General features: G+C 57.7%; 1 protein-coding gene across 1 annotated transcript in view; it reads left to right on the top strand.

Annotated features, from left to right (window-relative positions):
* Positions 1-467: 467 nt before the first annotated feature.
* Positions 468-13,186, top strand: part of LOC149427204 (otogelin-like) — a gene marked incomplete at its 3' end in the record, with an annotated part of 35,757 nt that continues 23,038 nt past the window's right edge. Inside the window, 10 exon segments of the mRNA XM_089668193.1 lie at positions 468-629; positions 2,969-3,114; positions 3,355-3,444; positions 4,568-4,751; positions 6,904-7,124; positions 8,806-8,944; positions 9,879-10,070; positions 10,461-10,480; positions 10,659-10,740; positions 10,743-10,853. Of these exon segments, the coding sequence (XP_089524319.1) occupies positions 3,388-3,444; positions 4,568-4,751; positions 6,904-7,124; positions 8,806-8,944; positions 9,879-10,070; positions 10,461-10,480; positions 10,659-10,740; positions 10,743-10,853 (1,006 nt within the window).

Below are 13,186 nucleotides of genomic sequence, written 5' to 3'. Positions count from 1 at the left end.
CCACCCCCACCTGGACTCCCCTGCCATCTCAGCTTTGACTACCACCCAACTCACCTGGACTCCCTGCCTTCCCAGCTTTGACTACCACCCACCCCTACCTGGACTCCCTGCCTTCCCAGCTTTGACTACCACCCACCCACCTGGACTCCCTGCCTTCCCAGCTTTGACTACCACCCACCCACCTGGACTCCCTGCCTTCCTTCCTTTACTTTAATCCTTGCTGCTGCCTTCTCTGCTTCCCCAGACTCTCTCCCACCTTTGCTGCCTCACCCCGGCTTCATCTTCTCCATCATCCTGGGACACACGATTTCTATCTTACCATTTTAGATGAAGTCATTTCCATTCACAGCAGAGAATATTCAGCATTTTGAAGTGTTTTGTACACGTTGTATTCTGTGTATTTTGGTAGCCAGACCCGCAGATCTACCTTCCCGGCCTCCATTGTCTCTCCTCTCTCTCAGCCATACACGGAGAACGATTGCATCAAACACATCTGTGTGGACGGGCAGCTACTCCAGGTCAACAAGTCCCAGCATTGTCCCTATAACGTCACCCAGCCCAGCTGTGGCCTCCTGGATTTGCAGTTCAGATAAATGGAGACCGTTGTTGTCCAAAGTGGGAGTGCGCATGTAAGTATAGGTGTGGGAGTGGGGAGCATACTGTGAAATGATTCGCCAGCATGATTATGGGTGGAGCTGGGAACGCTCCCCAGTAAATCTGATTGGGGTTTGTACACCAGGATGGGACAACCGGGACACTTAATGAGCTTTAGGCTGGAAAACTGGAAGAGGATCTGTAGTAGATGAGGCGGGGTGGCTCCTGTAGATGAGGCGGGGTGGCTCCTGTAGATGAGGTGGGGTGGCTCCTGTCGTAGATGAGGTGGGGTGGCTCCTGTAGATGAGGCGGGGTGGCTCCTGTAGATGAGGCGGGGTGGCTCCTGTAGTAGATGAGGTGGGGTGGCTCCTGTAGATGAGGCGGGGTGGCTCCTGTAGATGAGGCGGGGTGGCTCCTGTATTGCATGAGGCGGGGTGGCTCCTGTAGATGAGGCGGGGTGGCTCCTGTAGTAGATGAGGCGGGGTGGCTCCTGTAGATGAGGCGGGGTGGCTCCTGTATTGCATGAGGCGGGGTGGCTCCTGTAGATGAGGCGGGGTGGCTCCTGTAGTAGATGAGGCGGGGTGGCTCCTGTAGTAGATGAGGCGGGGTGGCTCCTGTAGATGAGGCGGGGTGGCTCCTGTAGTAGATGAGGCGGGGTGGCTCCTGTAGTAGATGAGGCGGGGTGGCTCCTGTAGTAGATGAGGCGGGGTGGCTCCTGTAGATGAGGCGGGGTGGCTCCTGTCGTAGATGAGGTGGGGTGGCTCCTGTAGATGAGGCGGGGTGGCTCCTGTAGATGAGGCGGGGTGGCTCCTGTAGATGAGGCGGGGTGGCTCCTGTAGATGAGGCGGGGTGGCTCCTGTAGATGAGGTGGGGTGGCTCCTGTAGATGAGGCGGGGTGGCTCCTGTAGATGAGGCGGGGTGGCTCCTGTAGATGAGGCGGGGTGGCTCCTGTAGATGAGGCAGGGTGGCTCCTGTAGATGAGGCGGGGTGGCTCCTGTAGTAGATGAGGTGGGGTGGCTCCTGTAGATGAGGCGGGGTGGCTCCTGTAGATGAGGCGGGGTGGCTCCTGTATTGCATGAGGCGGGGTGGCTCCTGTAGATGAGGCGGGGTGGCTCCTGTAGTAGATGAGGCGGGGTGGCTCCTGTAGATGAGGCGGGGTGGCTCCTGTATTGCATGAGGCGGGGTGGCTCCTGTAGATGAGGCGGGGTGGCTCCTGTAGTAGATGAGGCGGGGTGGCTCCTGTAGTAGATGAGGCGGGGTGGCTCCTGTAGTAGATGAGGCGGGGTGGCTCCTGTAGATGAGGCGGGGTGGCTCCTGTAGTAGATGAGGCGGGGTGGCTCCTGTAGATGAGGCGGGGTGGCTCCTGTATTGCATGAGGCGGGGTGGCTCCTTTATTGCATGAGGCGGGTGGCTCCTGTAGTAGATGAGGCAGGGTGGTTCCTGAATCAGGTGAGGCGGGGTGGCTCCTATATTGGGTGAGGCGGGGTGGCTCCTGTATCGGGTGAGGCGGGGTGGCTCCTGTATCGGGTGAGGCGGGGTGGCTCCTGTTTCGGTTGAGGCGGGGTGGCTCCTGTATCGGGTGAGGCGGGGTGGCTCATGTATCGGTTGAGGCGGGGTGGCTCCTGTATCGGTTGAGGCGGGGTGGCTCCTGTATCGGTTGAGGCGGGGTGGCTCCTGTATCGGGTGAGGCGGGGTGGCTCCTGTATCGGGTGAGGCGGGGTGCCTTCTGCTCTCCGCCCATCCATGCTCTCCTGTGATGTCATCATTCTGCTCTCCGCCCCTCCATGCTGTCCTATGATGTCATCCTTCTGCTCTCCGCCCCTCCATGCTGTCCTATGATGTCATCATTCTGCTCTCCGCCCATCCATGCTGTCCTGTGATGTCATCATTCTGCTCTCCGCTCCTCCATGCTGTCCTATGATCTCATCATTCTGCTCTCAGCCCATCCATGCTGTCCTATGATCTCATCATTCTGCTCTCAGCCCATCCATGCTGTCCTATGATCTCATCATTCTGCTCTCCGCCCCTCCATGCTGTCCTATGATCTCATCATTCTGCTCTCAGCCCATCCATGCTGTCCTATGATGTCATCATTCTGCTCTCCGCTCCTCCATGCTGTCCTATGATCTCATCATTCTGCTCTCCGCCCCTCCATGCTGTCCTATGATGTCATCATTCTGCTCTCCGCTCCTCCATGCTGTCCTATGATGTCATCATTCTGCTCTCCGCCCCTCCATGCTGTCCTATGATCTCATCATTCTGCTCTCCGCCCATCCATGCTGTCCTATGATGTCATCATTCTGCTCTCCGCCCCTCCATGCTGTTCTATGATGTCATGATCCATCCCGCTATGATGTCATCATTATCCTTCCAGGCCGTTGCTCGGTCTTCTTGGATCTGAGTTTCGTCACCTTTGATGGACGATATCTGGCTCTGTATAAGGAGGCCTCCTTCATCCTTCTCCTGACTGAAGAGGAGTCCATTACGGTCCAGGTGTCCAGGTGTGGTGCACCTCCTCAGGTGAGGAACCGTCATCTCCATCCGTGTCATGTGTTGGTTGGACAATGGCGGGATGTAGATGAGGATGAATTCCTGCAATGATGGGCTCAGCTCAATATCCCCTATGTCAGAGGATGAGGGGGAGGGGAGTAATCCCGAAACCTTTCATCCTCCTCTTCATATAAGTGACATCACAGAGATGAGGCCACACCCCTCCGGAATATTCGTCCAATAATAACGTCTCTTTCTGTGTCTCCACAGGCGGAGGTCGGGAACGTGACTCTGTGTCTATCCATGCTGGAATTGACTTACCTGTCCAACCAGATCATCATAGATCGCCTCAGCAGGCAGGTAAGTGACAGTCACACCCAGGCAGTGGCAGTTAGCAGTCAGTAACTGTCATTTGTAAGAGGAGGACTGATGGCACTTTCAGAGTCTGACAGGCGAGAGTTGGTCCAATTCTTGTCTTCTTCCAGAACCGGCAATGAGAGAGATGGGTGGGGGCGGGGCAGGGTGGGGGAGGGGGGGGGTCACATGGAACACAACGGGATTGGGCGATGTCTCAGAGATCTCATAGTCTTGTGTATTCCCGCACCACACTGATCACCAGGAGAGGATCGTCTGCACTGATACCCCTCCCCTCTGGGTGCGCCACGGTATATGTCAGAGCTATATACATGTACAATAGTATGTGACTGTGGGGGAGGGGACATTAGAGTGTCAGCTCCTCTGTACAGACTGATGGGACTGTGGGGGAGGGGACATTAGAGTGTCAGCTCCTCTGTACAGACTGATGGGACTGCGGGGGAGGGGACATTAGAGTGTCAGCTCCTCTGTACAGACTGATGGGACTATGGGGGAGGGGACATTAGAGTTTCAGCTCCTCTGTACAGAGACTGATGGGACTGTGGGGGAGGGGACATTAGAGTGTAAGCTCCTCTGGTACAGAGACTGATGGGACTGTGGGGGAGGGGACATTAGAGTGTAAGCTCCTCTGTACAGAGACTGATGGGACTGTGGGGGAGGGGACATTAGAGTGTAAGCTCCTCTGGTACAGAGACTGATGGGACTGTGGGAGAGGGGACATTAGAGTGTAAGCTCCTCTGGTACAGAGACTGATGGGACTGTGGGGGAGGGGACATTAGAGTGTAAGCTCCTCTGTACAGAGACTGATGGGACTGTGGGGGAGGGGACATTAGAGTGTAAGCTCCTCTGGTACAGAGACTGATGGGACTGTGGGGGAGGGGACATTAGAGTGTAAGCTCCTCTGGTACGTGTTGTTAATTTTTTGTTTAATGAGTAGAAAACGGGTAGAAACCCCCCACAGACCACACAAGTGTGTCTAATAATGCACATTGGGTTGGGTGTACTAAGATGGTGGCTGCTGTCCCAAACCGGCAATGACATCACCACGCTTCGCCGAATCCCGTGACTCCCTCAGGATACATGAATGATGTCAGACTTTCCTTGGCAGGTGGCAGTGAACTCCAGGACTGCGTGGCCGATGGTCAGGAAATATGGATACAGAATCGTGGACACAGGAAATATGTATTTCATCGAAACCCCGTCCAGTATCCGGATCCAATGGTTCCACAGCAGCGGTCTCATGATCATTGAGTCCAATTCCACCACCAAACCGCCATCCATGGGACTGTGTGGTGAGTACAGCGATCCTCCGGGGACTCCCTCCCAGAAATGTGCTCAGAAACCAACACCGTTCACAGCATTTCAGTGTGAAATGAGGAGATTCCCCCCAGTAGTTGTGTCTCTGCCCCTCCCACAATGGGGAGATTCCCCCCAGTAGTTGTGTCTCTGCCCCTCCCACAATGGGGAGATTCCCCCCAGTAGTTGTGTCTCTGCCCCTCCCACAATGGGGAGATTCCCCCCTGTATTTGGTGTCTCTGCCCCTCCCACAATGGGGAGATTTCCTCCAGTAGTTGTGTCTCTGCTCCTCCCACAATGGGGAGATTTCCTCCAGTAGTTGTGTCTCTGCTCCTCCCACAATGGGGAGTTTCCCCCCCGTAGTTGGTGTCTCTGCTCCTCCCACAATGGGGAGATTCCCCCCAGTAGTTGGTATCTCTGTCCCTCCCACAATGGGGAGATTCCCCCCAGTAGTTGTGTCTCTGCCCCTCCCACAGTGGGGAGATTCCCCCCAGTAGTTGGTGTCTCTGCCCCTCCCACAATGGGGAGATTCCCCCCAGTAGTTGGTGTCTCTGCCCCTCCCACAATGGGGAGATTCCCCCCAGTAGTTGGTGTCTCTGCCCCTCCCACAATGGGGAGATTCCCCCCAGTAGTTGCTGTCTCTGCCCCTCCCACAATGGGGAGATTCCCCCCAGTAGTTGCTGTCTCTGCCCCTCCCACAATGGGGAGATTCCCCCCAGTAGTTGCTGTCTCTGCCCCTCCCACAATGGGGAGATTCCCCCCAGTAGTTGGTGTCTCTGCCCCTCCCACAATGGGGAGATTTCCTCCAGTAGTTGTGTCTCTGCTCCTCCCACAATGGGGAGATTTCCTCCAGTAGTTGTGTCTCTGCTCCTCCCACAATGGGGAGTTTCCCCCCCGTAGTTGGTGTCTCTGCTCCTCCCACAATGGGGAGATTCCCCCCAGTAGTTGGTATCTCTGTCCCTCCCACAATGGGGAGATTCCCCCCAGTAGTTGTGTCTCTGCCCCTCCCACAGTGGGGAGATTCCCCCCAGTAGTTGGTGTCTCTGCCCCTCCCACAATGGGGAGATTCCCCCCAGTAGTTGGTGTCTCTGCCCCTCCCACAATGGGGAGATTCCCCCCAGTAGTTGGTGTCTCTGCCCCTCCCACAATGGGGAGATTCCCCCCAGTAGTTGCTGTCTCTGCCCCTCCCACAATGGGGAGATTCCCCCCAGTAGTTGCTGTCTCTGCCCCTCCCACAATGGGGAGATTCCCCCCAGTAGTTGCTGTCTCTGCCCCTCCCACAATGGGGAGATTCCCCCCAGTAGTTGGTGTCTCTGCCCCTCCCACAATGGGGAGATTCCCCCCAGTAGTTGGTGTCTCTGCCCCTCCCACAATGGGGAGATTCCCCCCAGTAGTTGGTGTCTCTGCCCCTCCCACAATGGGGAGATTCCCCCCAGTAGTTGGTGTCTCTGCCCCTCCCACAATGGGGCGATTCCCCCCAGTAGTTGGTGTCTCTGCCCCTCCCACAATGGGGAGATTCCCCCCCAGTAGTTGGTGTCTCTGCCCCTCCCACAATGGGGAGATTCCCCCCAGTAGTTGGTGTCTCTGCCCCTCCCACAATGGGGAGATTCCCCCCAGTAGTTGGTGTCTCTGCCCCTCCCACAATGGGGAGATTCCCCCCAGTAGTTGGTGTCTCTGCCCCTCCCACAATGGGGAGATTCCCCCCAGTAGTTGGTGTCTCTGCCCCTCCCACAATGGGGAGATTCCCCCCAGTAGTTGGTGTCTCTGCCCCTCCCACAATGGGGCGATTCCCCCCAGTAGTTGGTGTCTCTGCCCCTCCCACAATGGGGAGATTCCCCCCCAGTAGTTGGTGTCTCTGCCCCTCCCACAATGGGGAGATTCCCCCCAGTAGTTGGTGTCTCTGCCCCTCCCACAATGGGGAGATTCCCCCCAGTAGTTGGTGTCTCTGCCCCTCCCACAATGGGGAGATTCCCCCCAGTAGTTGGTGTCTCTGCCCCTCCCACAATGGGGAGATTCCCCCCAGTAGTTGGTGTCTCTGCCCCTCCAATATGGTCAGTATATAGTATATACAGATGTCTCTCACGGGGGGGGTTGTTCATCCTCGGAGTTGTACCGATCCCCCTGCTGTATTATTGGTCGCCCCCCCAGGTCTGTGCGATGGGAACACGACGAATGATCTCATTCTGCCCAATGGCCGGGTCCTGAGCGCGAGCGACGATTCCTCCGAGTTCCTGGACAGCTGGCAGGTTCCCTACACAGTGAAGTATGTGGGGAGGGAGCGGCGGCAGGACGGTAACTGCTCCTCCGTGGATTGCTCTCCGTGTCTCCAGATGATTGGGAAGCAGACGTTCAGCAACTGCCACCCCTACGTACGTATCACTCGCTCTATGGGGGAGGGGCACACTGCAGGGGGCGCTATCCAGGGGTGTATGGGGGAGGGGCACACTGCGGGGGGTGCTATCCAGGGGTGTATGGAGGAGGGGCACACTGCAGGGGGCGCTATCCAGTGGTGTATGGGGGAGGGGCACACTGCGGGGGGTGCTATGCAGGGGTGTTTGGAGGAGGGGCACACTGCAGGGGGTGCTATCCAGGGGTGTATGGGGGAGGGGCACACTGCAGGGGGCGCTATGCAGGGGTGTATGGGGGAGGGGCACACTGCAGGGGGCGCTATCCAGGGGTGTATGGAGGAGGGGCACACTGCAGGGGGCGCTATCCAGGGGTGTATGGAGGAGGGGCACACTGCAGGGGGCGCTATGCAGGGGTGTATGGGGGAGGGGCACACTGCAGGGGGCGCTATCCAGGGGTGTATGGAGGAGGGGCACACTGCAGGGGGCGCTATCCAGGGGTGTATGGAGGAGGGGCACACTGCAGGGGGCGCTATCCAGGGGTGTATGGAGGAGGGGCACACTGCAGGGGGCGCTATCCAGGGGTGTATGGAGGAGGGGCACACTGCAGGGGGTGCTCTCTAGGCCTCCATATGGGGCATTGTGTCATGGAAGGAAAGCAGGTAACCCCCCCCCCCAGTCTTGCACAGGTGTACCGGCTCCTCCCCTTCTGTCTTGCACAGGTGTACCGGCTCCTCCCCTTCAGTCTTGCACAGGTGTACCGGCTCCTCCCCTTCAGTCTTGCACAGATGTACCGGCTCCTCCCCTTCAGTCTTGCACAGGTGTACCGGCTCCTCCCCTTCAGTCTTGCGCAGGTGTACCGGCTCCTCCCCTTCAGTCTTGCACAGGTGTAACGGCTCCTCCCCTTCAGTCTTGCGCAGGTGTACAAGCTCCTCCCCTTCAGTCTAGCACATGTGTACTGGCTCCTCCCATTCAGCAGGTAACCCCCCAGTCTTGCACAGGTGTACCGGCTCCTCCCCTTCAGTCTTGCACAGGTGTACTAGCTCCTCCCCTTCAGTCTTGCACAGGTGTAGCGGCTCCTCCCCTTCAGTCTTGCACAGGTGTAGCGGCTCCTCCCCTTCAGTCTTGCACAGGTGTACCGGCTCCTCCCCTTCAGTCTTGCACAGGTGTACTAGCTCCTCCCCTTCAGTCTTGCACAGGTGTACCGGCTCCTCCCCTTCAGTCTTGCACAGGTGTACCGGCTCCTCCCCTTCAGTCCTGTACAGGTGTCCTGGCTCCTCCCCTTCAGTCCTGTACAGGCGTCCTGGCTCCTCCCCTTCAGTCTTGTACAGGTGTACCGGCTCCTCCCCTTCAGTCTTGTACAGGTGTCCCGGCTCCTCCCCTTAAGTCTTGTACAGGTGTCCCGGCTCCTCCCCTTCAGTCTTGTACAGGTGTCCCGGCTCCTCCCCTGGTTACTCTGATGTCACTGCACACTGGGAGTTTCTCACAATGTGCATTAGAAGCTGCAGCCAATCAGACAGAACTCAGCCTCATTTCCTGGCTGGAGGACGTCAAGCATCATCTTGGTCTTTTCTCCCCATGACTGGCCCTGGCCCCTCCCCTTTCATTCACATGACTTCTAAGGGACGGTCAGAGTGCAGGATGAAGGTAGCTCAGACAGTTCATGTTTCAGACGTCAGCTGACCTCTCCTATGTCCCGTGTCAGGTGTCCCCGGAGGAATTCTGTGAGTTGTGGGCGCAGGACGTGGAATACACCCGGGATCCATGCAAAGCTCTGACGGCGTACACCGCCATGTGCCACAAATTCAACGTCTGCATCGAATGGAGGAACCCCGACTTCTGCCGTAAGTGGGGGCGGGGCCACAGAGGGGGCGGGACCAGAATCTCATCATTTATATACAAGGGGTGTTAGTGGGTGGGACTACTGTGTGGTTGGGCATTCCCCATCATGGTGTATATTACATTCCCCATCGTGGTGTATTCCGTACATTCCCCATCGTGGTGTATATTCTGTACATTCCCCATCGTGGTGTATATGACATTCCCCATCGTGGTGTATATTACATTCCCCATCATGGTGTATATTCCGTACATCCGCATCGTGGTGTATATTCCGTACATTCCCCATCGTGGTGTATATGACATTCCCCATCGTGGTGTATATTCCGTACATTCCCCATCGTGGTGTATATTCCGTACATTCCCCATCGTGGTGTATATTACATTCCCCATCGTGGTGTATATTACATTCCCCATCGTGGTGTATATTCCGTACATTCCCCATCGTGGTGTATATTACATTCCCCATCGTGGTGTATATTCCGTACATTCCCCATCATGGTGTATATTCCGTACATTCCCCATCGTGGTGTATATTCCGTACATTCCCCATCGTGGTGTATATTACATTCCCCATCGTGGTGTATATTCCGTACATTCCCCATCATGGTGTATATTCCGTACATTCCCCATCGTGGTGTATATTCCGTACATTCCCCATCGTGGTGTATATTACATTCCCCATCGTGGTGTATATTACATTCCCCATCGTGGTGTATATTACATTCCCCATCGTGGTGTATATTACATTCCCCATCGTGGTGTATATTACATTCCCCATCGTGGTGTATATTACATTCCCATCGTGGTGTATATGACATTCCCCATCGTGGTGTATATTCCGTACATTCCCATCGTGGTGTATATTCCGTACATTCCCCATCGTGGTGTATATTCCGTACATTCCCCATCGTGGTGTATATGAACATTCCCCTCCAGCCTTCCGGTGTCCCCGCACGTTGAAGTTCCGGCCGTGTCTCCCGGTGTGTGAAGTTCCAGCGACTTGTCAGAATAATGAGATGGATCTCCAGGACGAGTCGTGTTCAGCGCTGACTGAGGCCTGCGTGTGTCCCGAGGGGGCGGTCCTTCACAGACTACACTCCGCCCACTGCGTTCCCGAGAGGAAATGTGGTACGTGTCAGTGCGGGGGGGGGGGGGGAGCCTGTGTAGTCAGTATGGGGAGGGAGGAGCCTGTGTAGTCAGTATGGGGGAGGGAGGAGCCTGTGTAGTCAGTATGGGGGAGGGGGAGCCTTTGTAGTCAGCATGGTGACCCCCCTCTGTGTGTGGTGACCTCTCTATGTATGGTGACCCCCTGTCGGTGTGACCCCTCCTGTCGGTGTGGTGACCCCCCTGTCGGTGTGGTGACCCCCTGTCGGTTTGGTGACCCCCTGTAGGTATGGTGACCCCCTCTCGGTGTGGTGACCCCCCTGTCGGTGTGGTGACCCCACTGTCTGTATGGTGATCCCCCTGTAGGTATGGTGACCCCCTCTCGGTATGGTGACCCCTCTGTGTGGATTTCAGCCTGTAGAGACAGTAGCGGGGTCCCTCGGGAGATCAGGGAGACCTGGAAGACCTCGGTGAATGGATGCTGCATGTATGGTGACCCCCCTGTCGGTATGGTGACCCCCCTGTCGGTATTGTGACCCCCCTGTCGGTATGGTGACCCCCCTCTCGGTATGGTGACCCCTCTGTGTGGATTCCAGCCTGTACAGACAGTAGCGGGTCCCTCGGGAGATCGGGGAGACCTGGAAGACCTCGGTGAATGGATGCTGCATGTATCAATGTGCCGCCAATGACACCATCGTCCCGTCCACTACAACTGCTCCGCCTCCCAGGAGGTTCCGTGCCGCAGATACGGCGAGATGACCGTCACCGTCTCCGACAACCACAGCTGCTGTCCGCGCCAGATGTGCCGTAAGTCAGAGGGCCAATCCGGGCCTGAGGAGGGCGGTCCTACACACCCTCCACACTAATCTGTACATGCAATACAAATGGGTGGAGTAGATATGGAGGTGGGCGGAGTAGCTATGGAGGAGGGCGGTGTGGGCGGAGTAGTTATGGAGGTGGGCGGTGTGGGCGGAGTCGTTATGGAGGTGGGCGGTGTGGGTGGAGTAGATATGGAGGTGGGCGGTGTGGGTGGAGTAGTTATGGAGGAGGGCAGTGTGGGCGGAGTAGTTATGGAGGTGGGCGGTGTGGGCGGAGTAGTTATGGAGGAGGGCGGTGTGGGCGGAGTAGTTATGGAGGTGGGCGGTGTGGGCGGAGTAGTTATGGAGGTGGGCGGTGTGGGCGGAGTAGTTATGGAGGAGGGCGGTGTGGGCGGAGTAGTTATGGAGGAGGGCGGTGTGGGCGGAGTAGTTATGGAGGTGGGCGGTGTGGGCGGAGTAATTATGGAGGTGGGCGGTGTGGGCGGAGTAGTTATGGAGGTGAGCGGTGTGGGCGGAATAGTTATGGAGGAGGGCGGTGTGGGCGGAGTAGTTATGGAGGAGGGCGGTGTGGGCGGAGTCGTTATGGAGGTGGGCGGTGTGGGTGGAGTAGATATAGAGGTGGGCGGTGTGGGCGGAGTAGTTATGGAGGAGGGCGGTGTGGGCGGAGTAGTTATGGAGGAGGGCGGTGTGGGCGGAGTCGTTATGGAGGAGGGCGGTGTGGGCAGTGTACTTATGGAGGAGGGCGGTGTGGGCGGAGTAGTTATGGAGGAGGGCGGTGTGGGCGGAGTCGTTATGGAGGAGGGCGGTGTGGGCGGAGTAGTTATGGAGGTGGGCGGTGTGGGCGGAGTCGTTATGGAGGTGGGCGGTGTGGGCGGAGTAGTTATGGAGGAGGGCGGAGTAGTTATGGAGGTGGGCGGTGTGGGTGGAGTAAATATAGAGGTGGGCGGAGTAGTTATGGAGGTGGGCGGTGTAGTTATGGAGGTGGGCGGTGTGGGTGGAGTAGATATGGAGGTGGGCGGTGTGGGCGGAGTAGTTATGGAGGTGGGCGGTGTGGGCGGAGTCGTTATGGAGGAGGGCGGTGTGGGCGGAGTAGTTATGGAGGTGGGCGGTGTGGGCGGAGTCGTTATGGAGGAGGGCGGTGTGGGCGGAGTAGTTATGGAGGTGGGCGGTGTAGTTATGGAGGTGGGCGGTGTGGGCGGAATAGTTATGGAGGTGGGCGGTGTGGGCGGAGTAGTTATGGAGGTGGGCGGTGTGGGCGGAGTAGTTATGGAGGAGGGCGGAGTAGTTATGGAGGTGGGCGGTGTGGGTGGAGTAAATATAGAGGTGGGCGGAGTAGTTATGGAGGTGGGCGATGTGGGCGGTGTAGTTATGGAGGTGGGCGATGTGGGCGGTGTAGATATGGAGGTGGGCGGTGTGGGCGGAGTAGTTATGGAGGTGGGCGGTGTGGGCGGAGTCGTTATGGAGGAGGGTGGTGTGGGCGGAGTAGTTATGGAGGTGGGCGGTGTGGGCGGAGTCGTTATGGAGGAGGGCGGTGTGGGCGGAGTCGTTATGGAGGAGGGCGGTGTGGGAGGAGTAGTTATGGAGGTGGGCGGTGTGGGCGGAGTAGTTATGGAGGTGGGCGGTGTAGTTATGGAGGTGGGCGGTGTGGGCGGAGTAGTTATGGAGGTGGGCGGTGTGGGCGGAGTAGTTATGGAGGAGGGCGGTGTGGGTGGAGTCGTTATGGAGGAGGGCGGTGTGGGCGGAGTCTTTATGGAGGTGGGCGGTGTGGGCGGAGTCGTTATGGAGGAGGGCGGTGTGGGCGGAGTAGTTATGGAGGTGGGCGGTGTGGGCGGAGTAGTTATGGAGGTGGGCGGTGTGGGCGGAGTAGTTATGGAGGAGGGCGGTGTGGGTGGAGTAGATATGGAGGTGGGCGGTGTGGGCGGAGTTGTTATGGAGGTGGGCGGTGTGGGCGGAGTCGTTATGGAGGTGGGTGGAGTAGTTATGGAGGAGGGCGGTGTGGGCGGTGTAGTTATGGAGGTGGGCGGTGTGGGCGGTGTAGTTATGGAGGAGGGTGGTGTGGGTGGAGTAGTTATGGAGGAGGGTGGTGTGGGCGGAGTAGATATGGAGGTGGGCGGTGTGGGCGGAGTAGTTATGGAGGAGGGCGGTGTGGGCGGTGTAGTTATGGAGGTGGGCGGTGTGGGCGGAGTAGTTATGGAGGAGGGCGGAGTAGTTATGGAGGTGGGCGGAGTAGTTATGGAGGAGGGCGGTGTGGGCGGAGTAGTTATGGAGGTGGGCGGTGTGGGCGGAGTAGTTATGGAGGAGGGCGGTGTGGGCGGAGTAGTT

This window comes from Staurois parvus, unplaced genomic scaffold, assembly GCF_062004578.1.
Source record: "Staurois parvus isolate SC_StPar_1 unplaced genomic scaffold, SC_StPar_1.0 ptg003938l, whole genome shotgun sequence".
Classification (NCBI taxonomy): domain Eukaryota; kingdom Metazoa; phylum Chordata; class Amphibia; order Anura; family Ranidae; genus Staurois; species Staurois parvus.
Note: the sequence above shows the minus strand (reverse complement) of the source record. Positions and strands in the feature narration are given on the sequence as shown.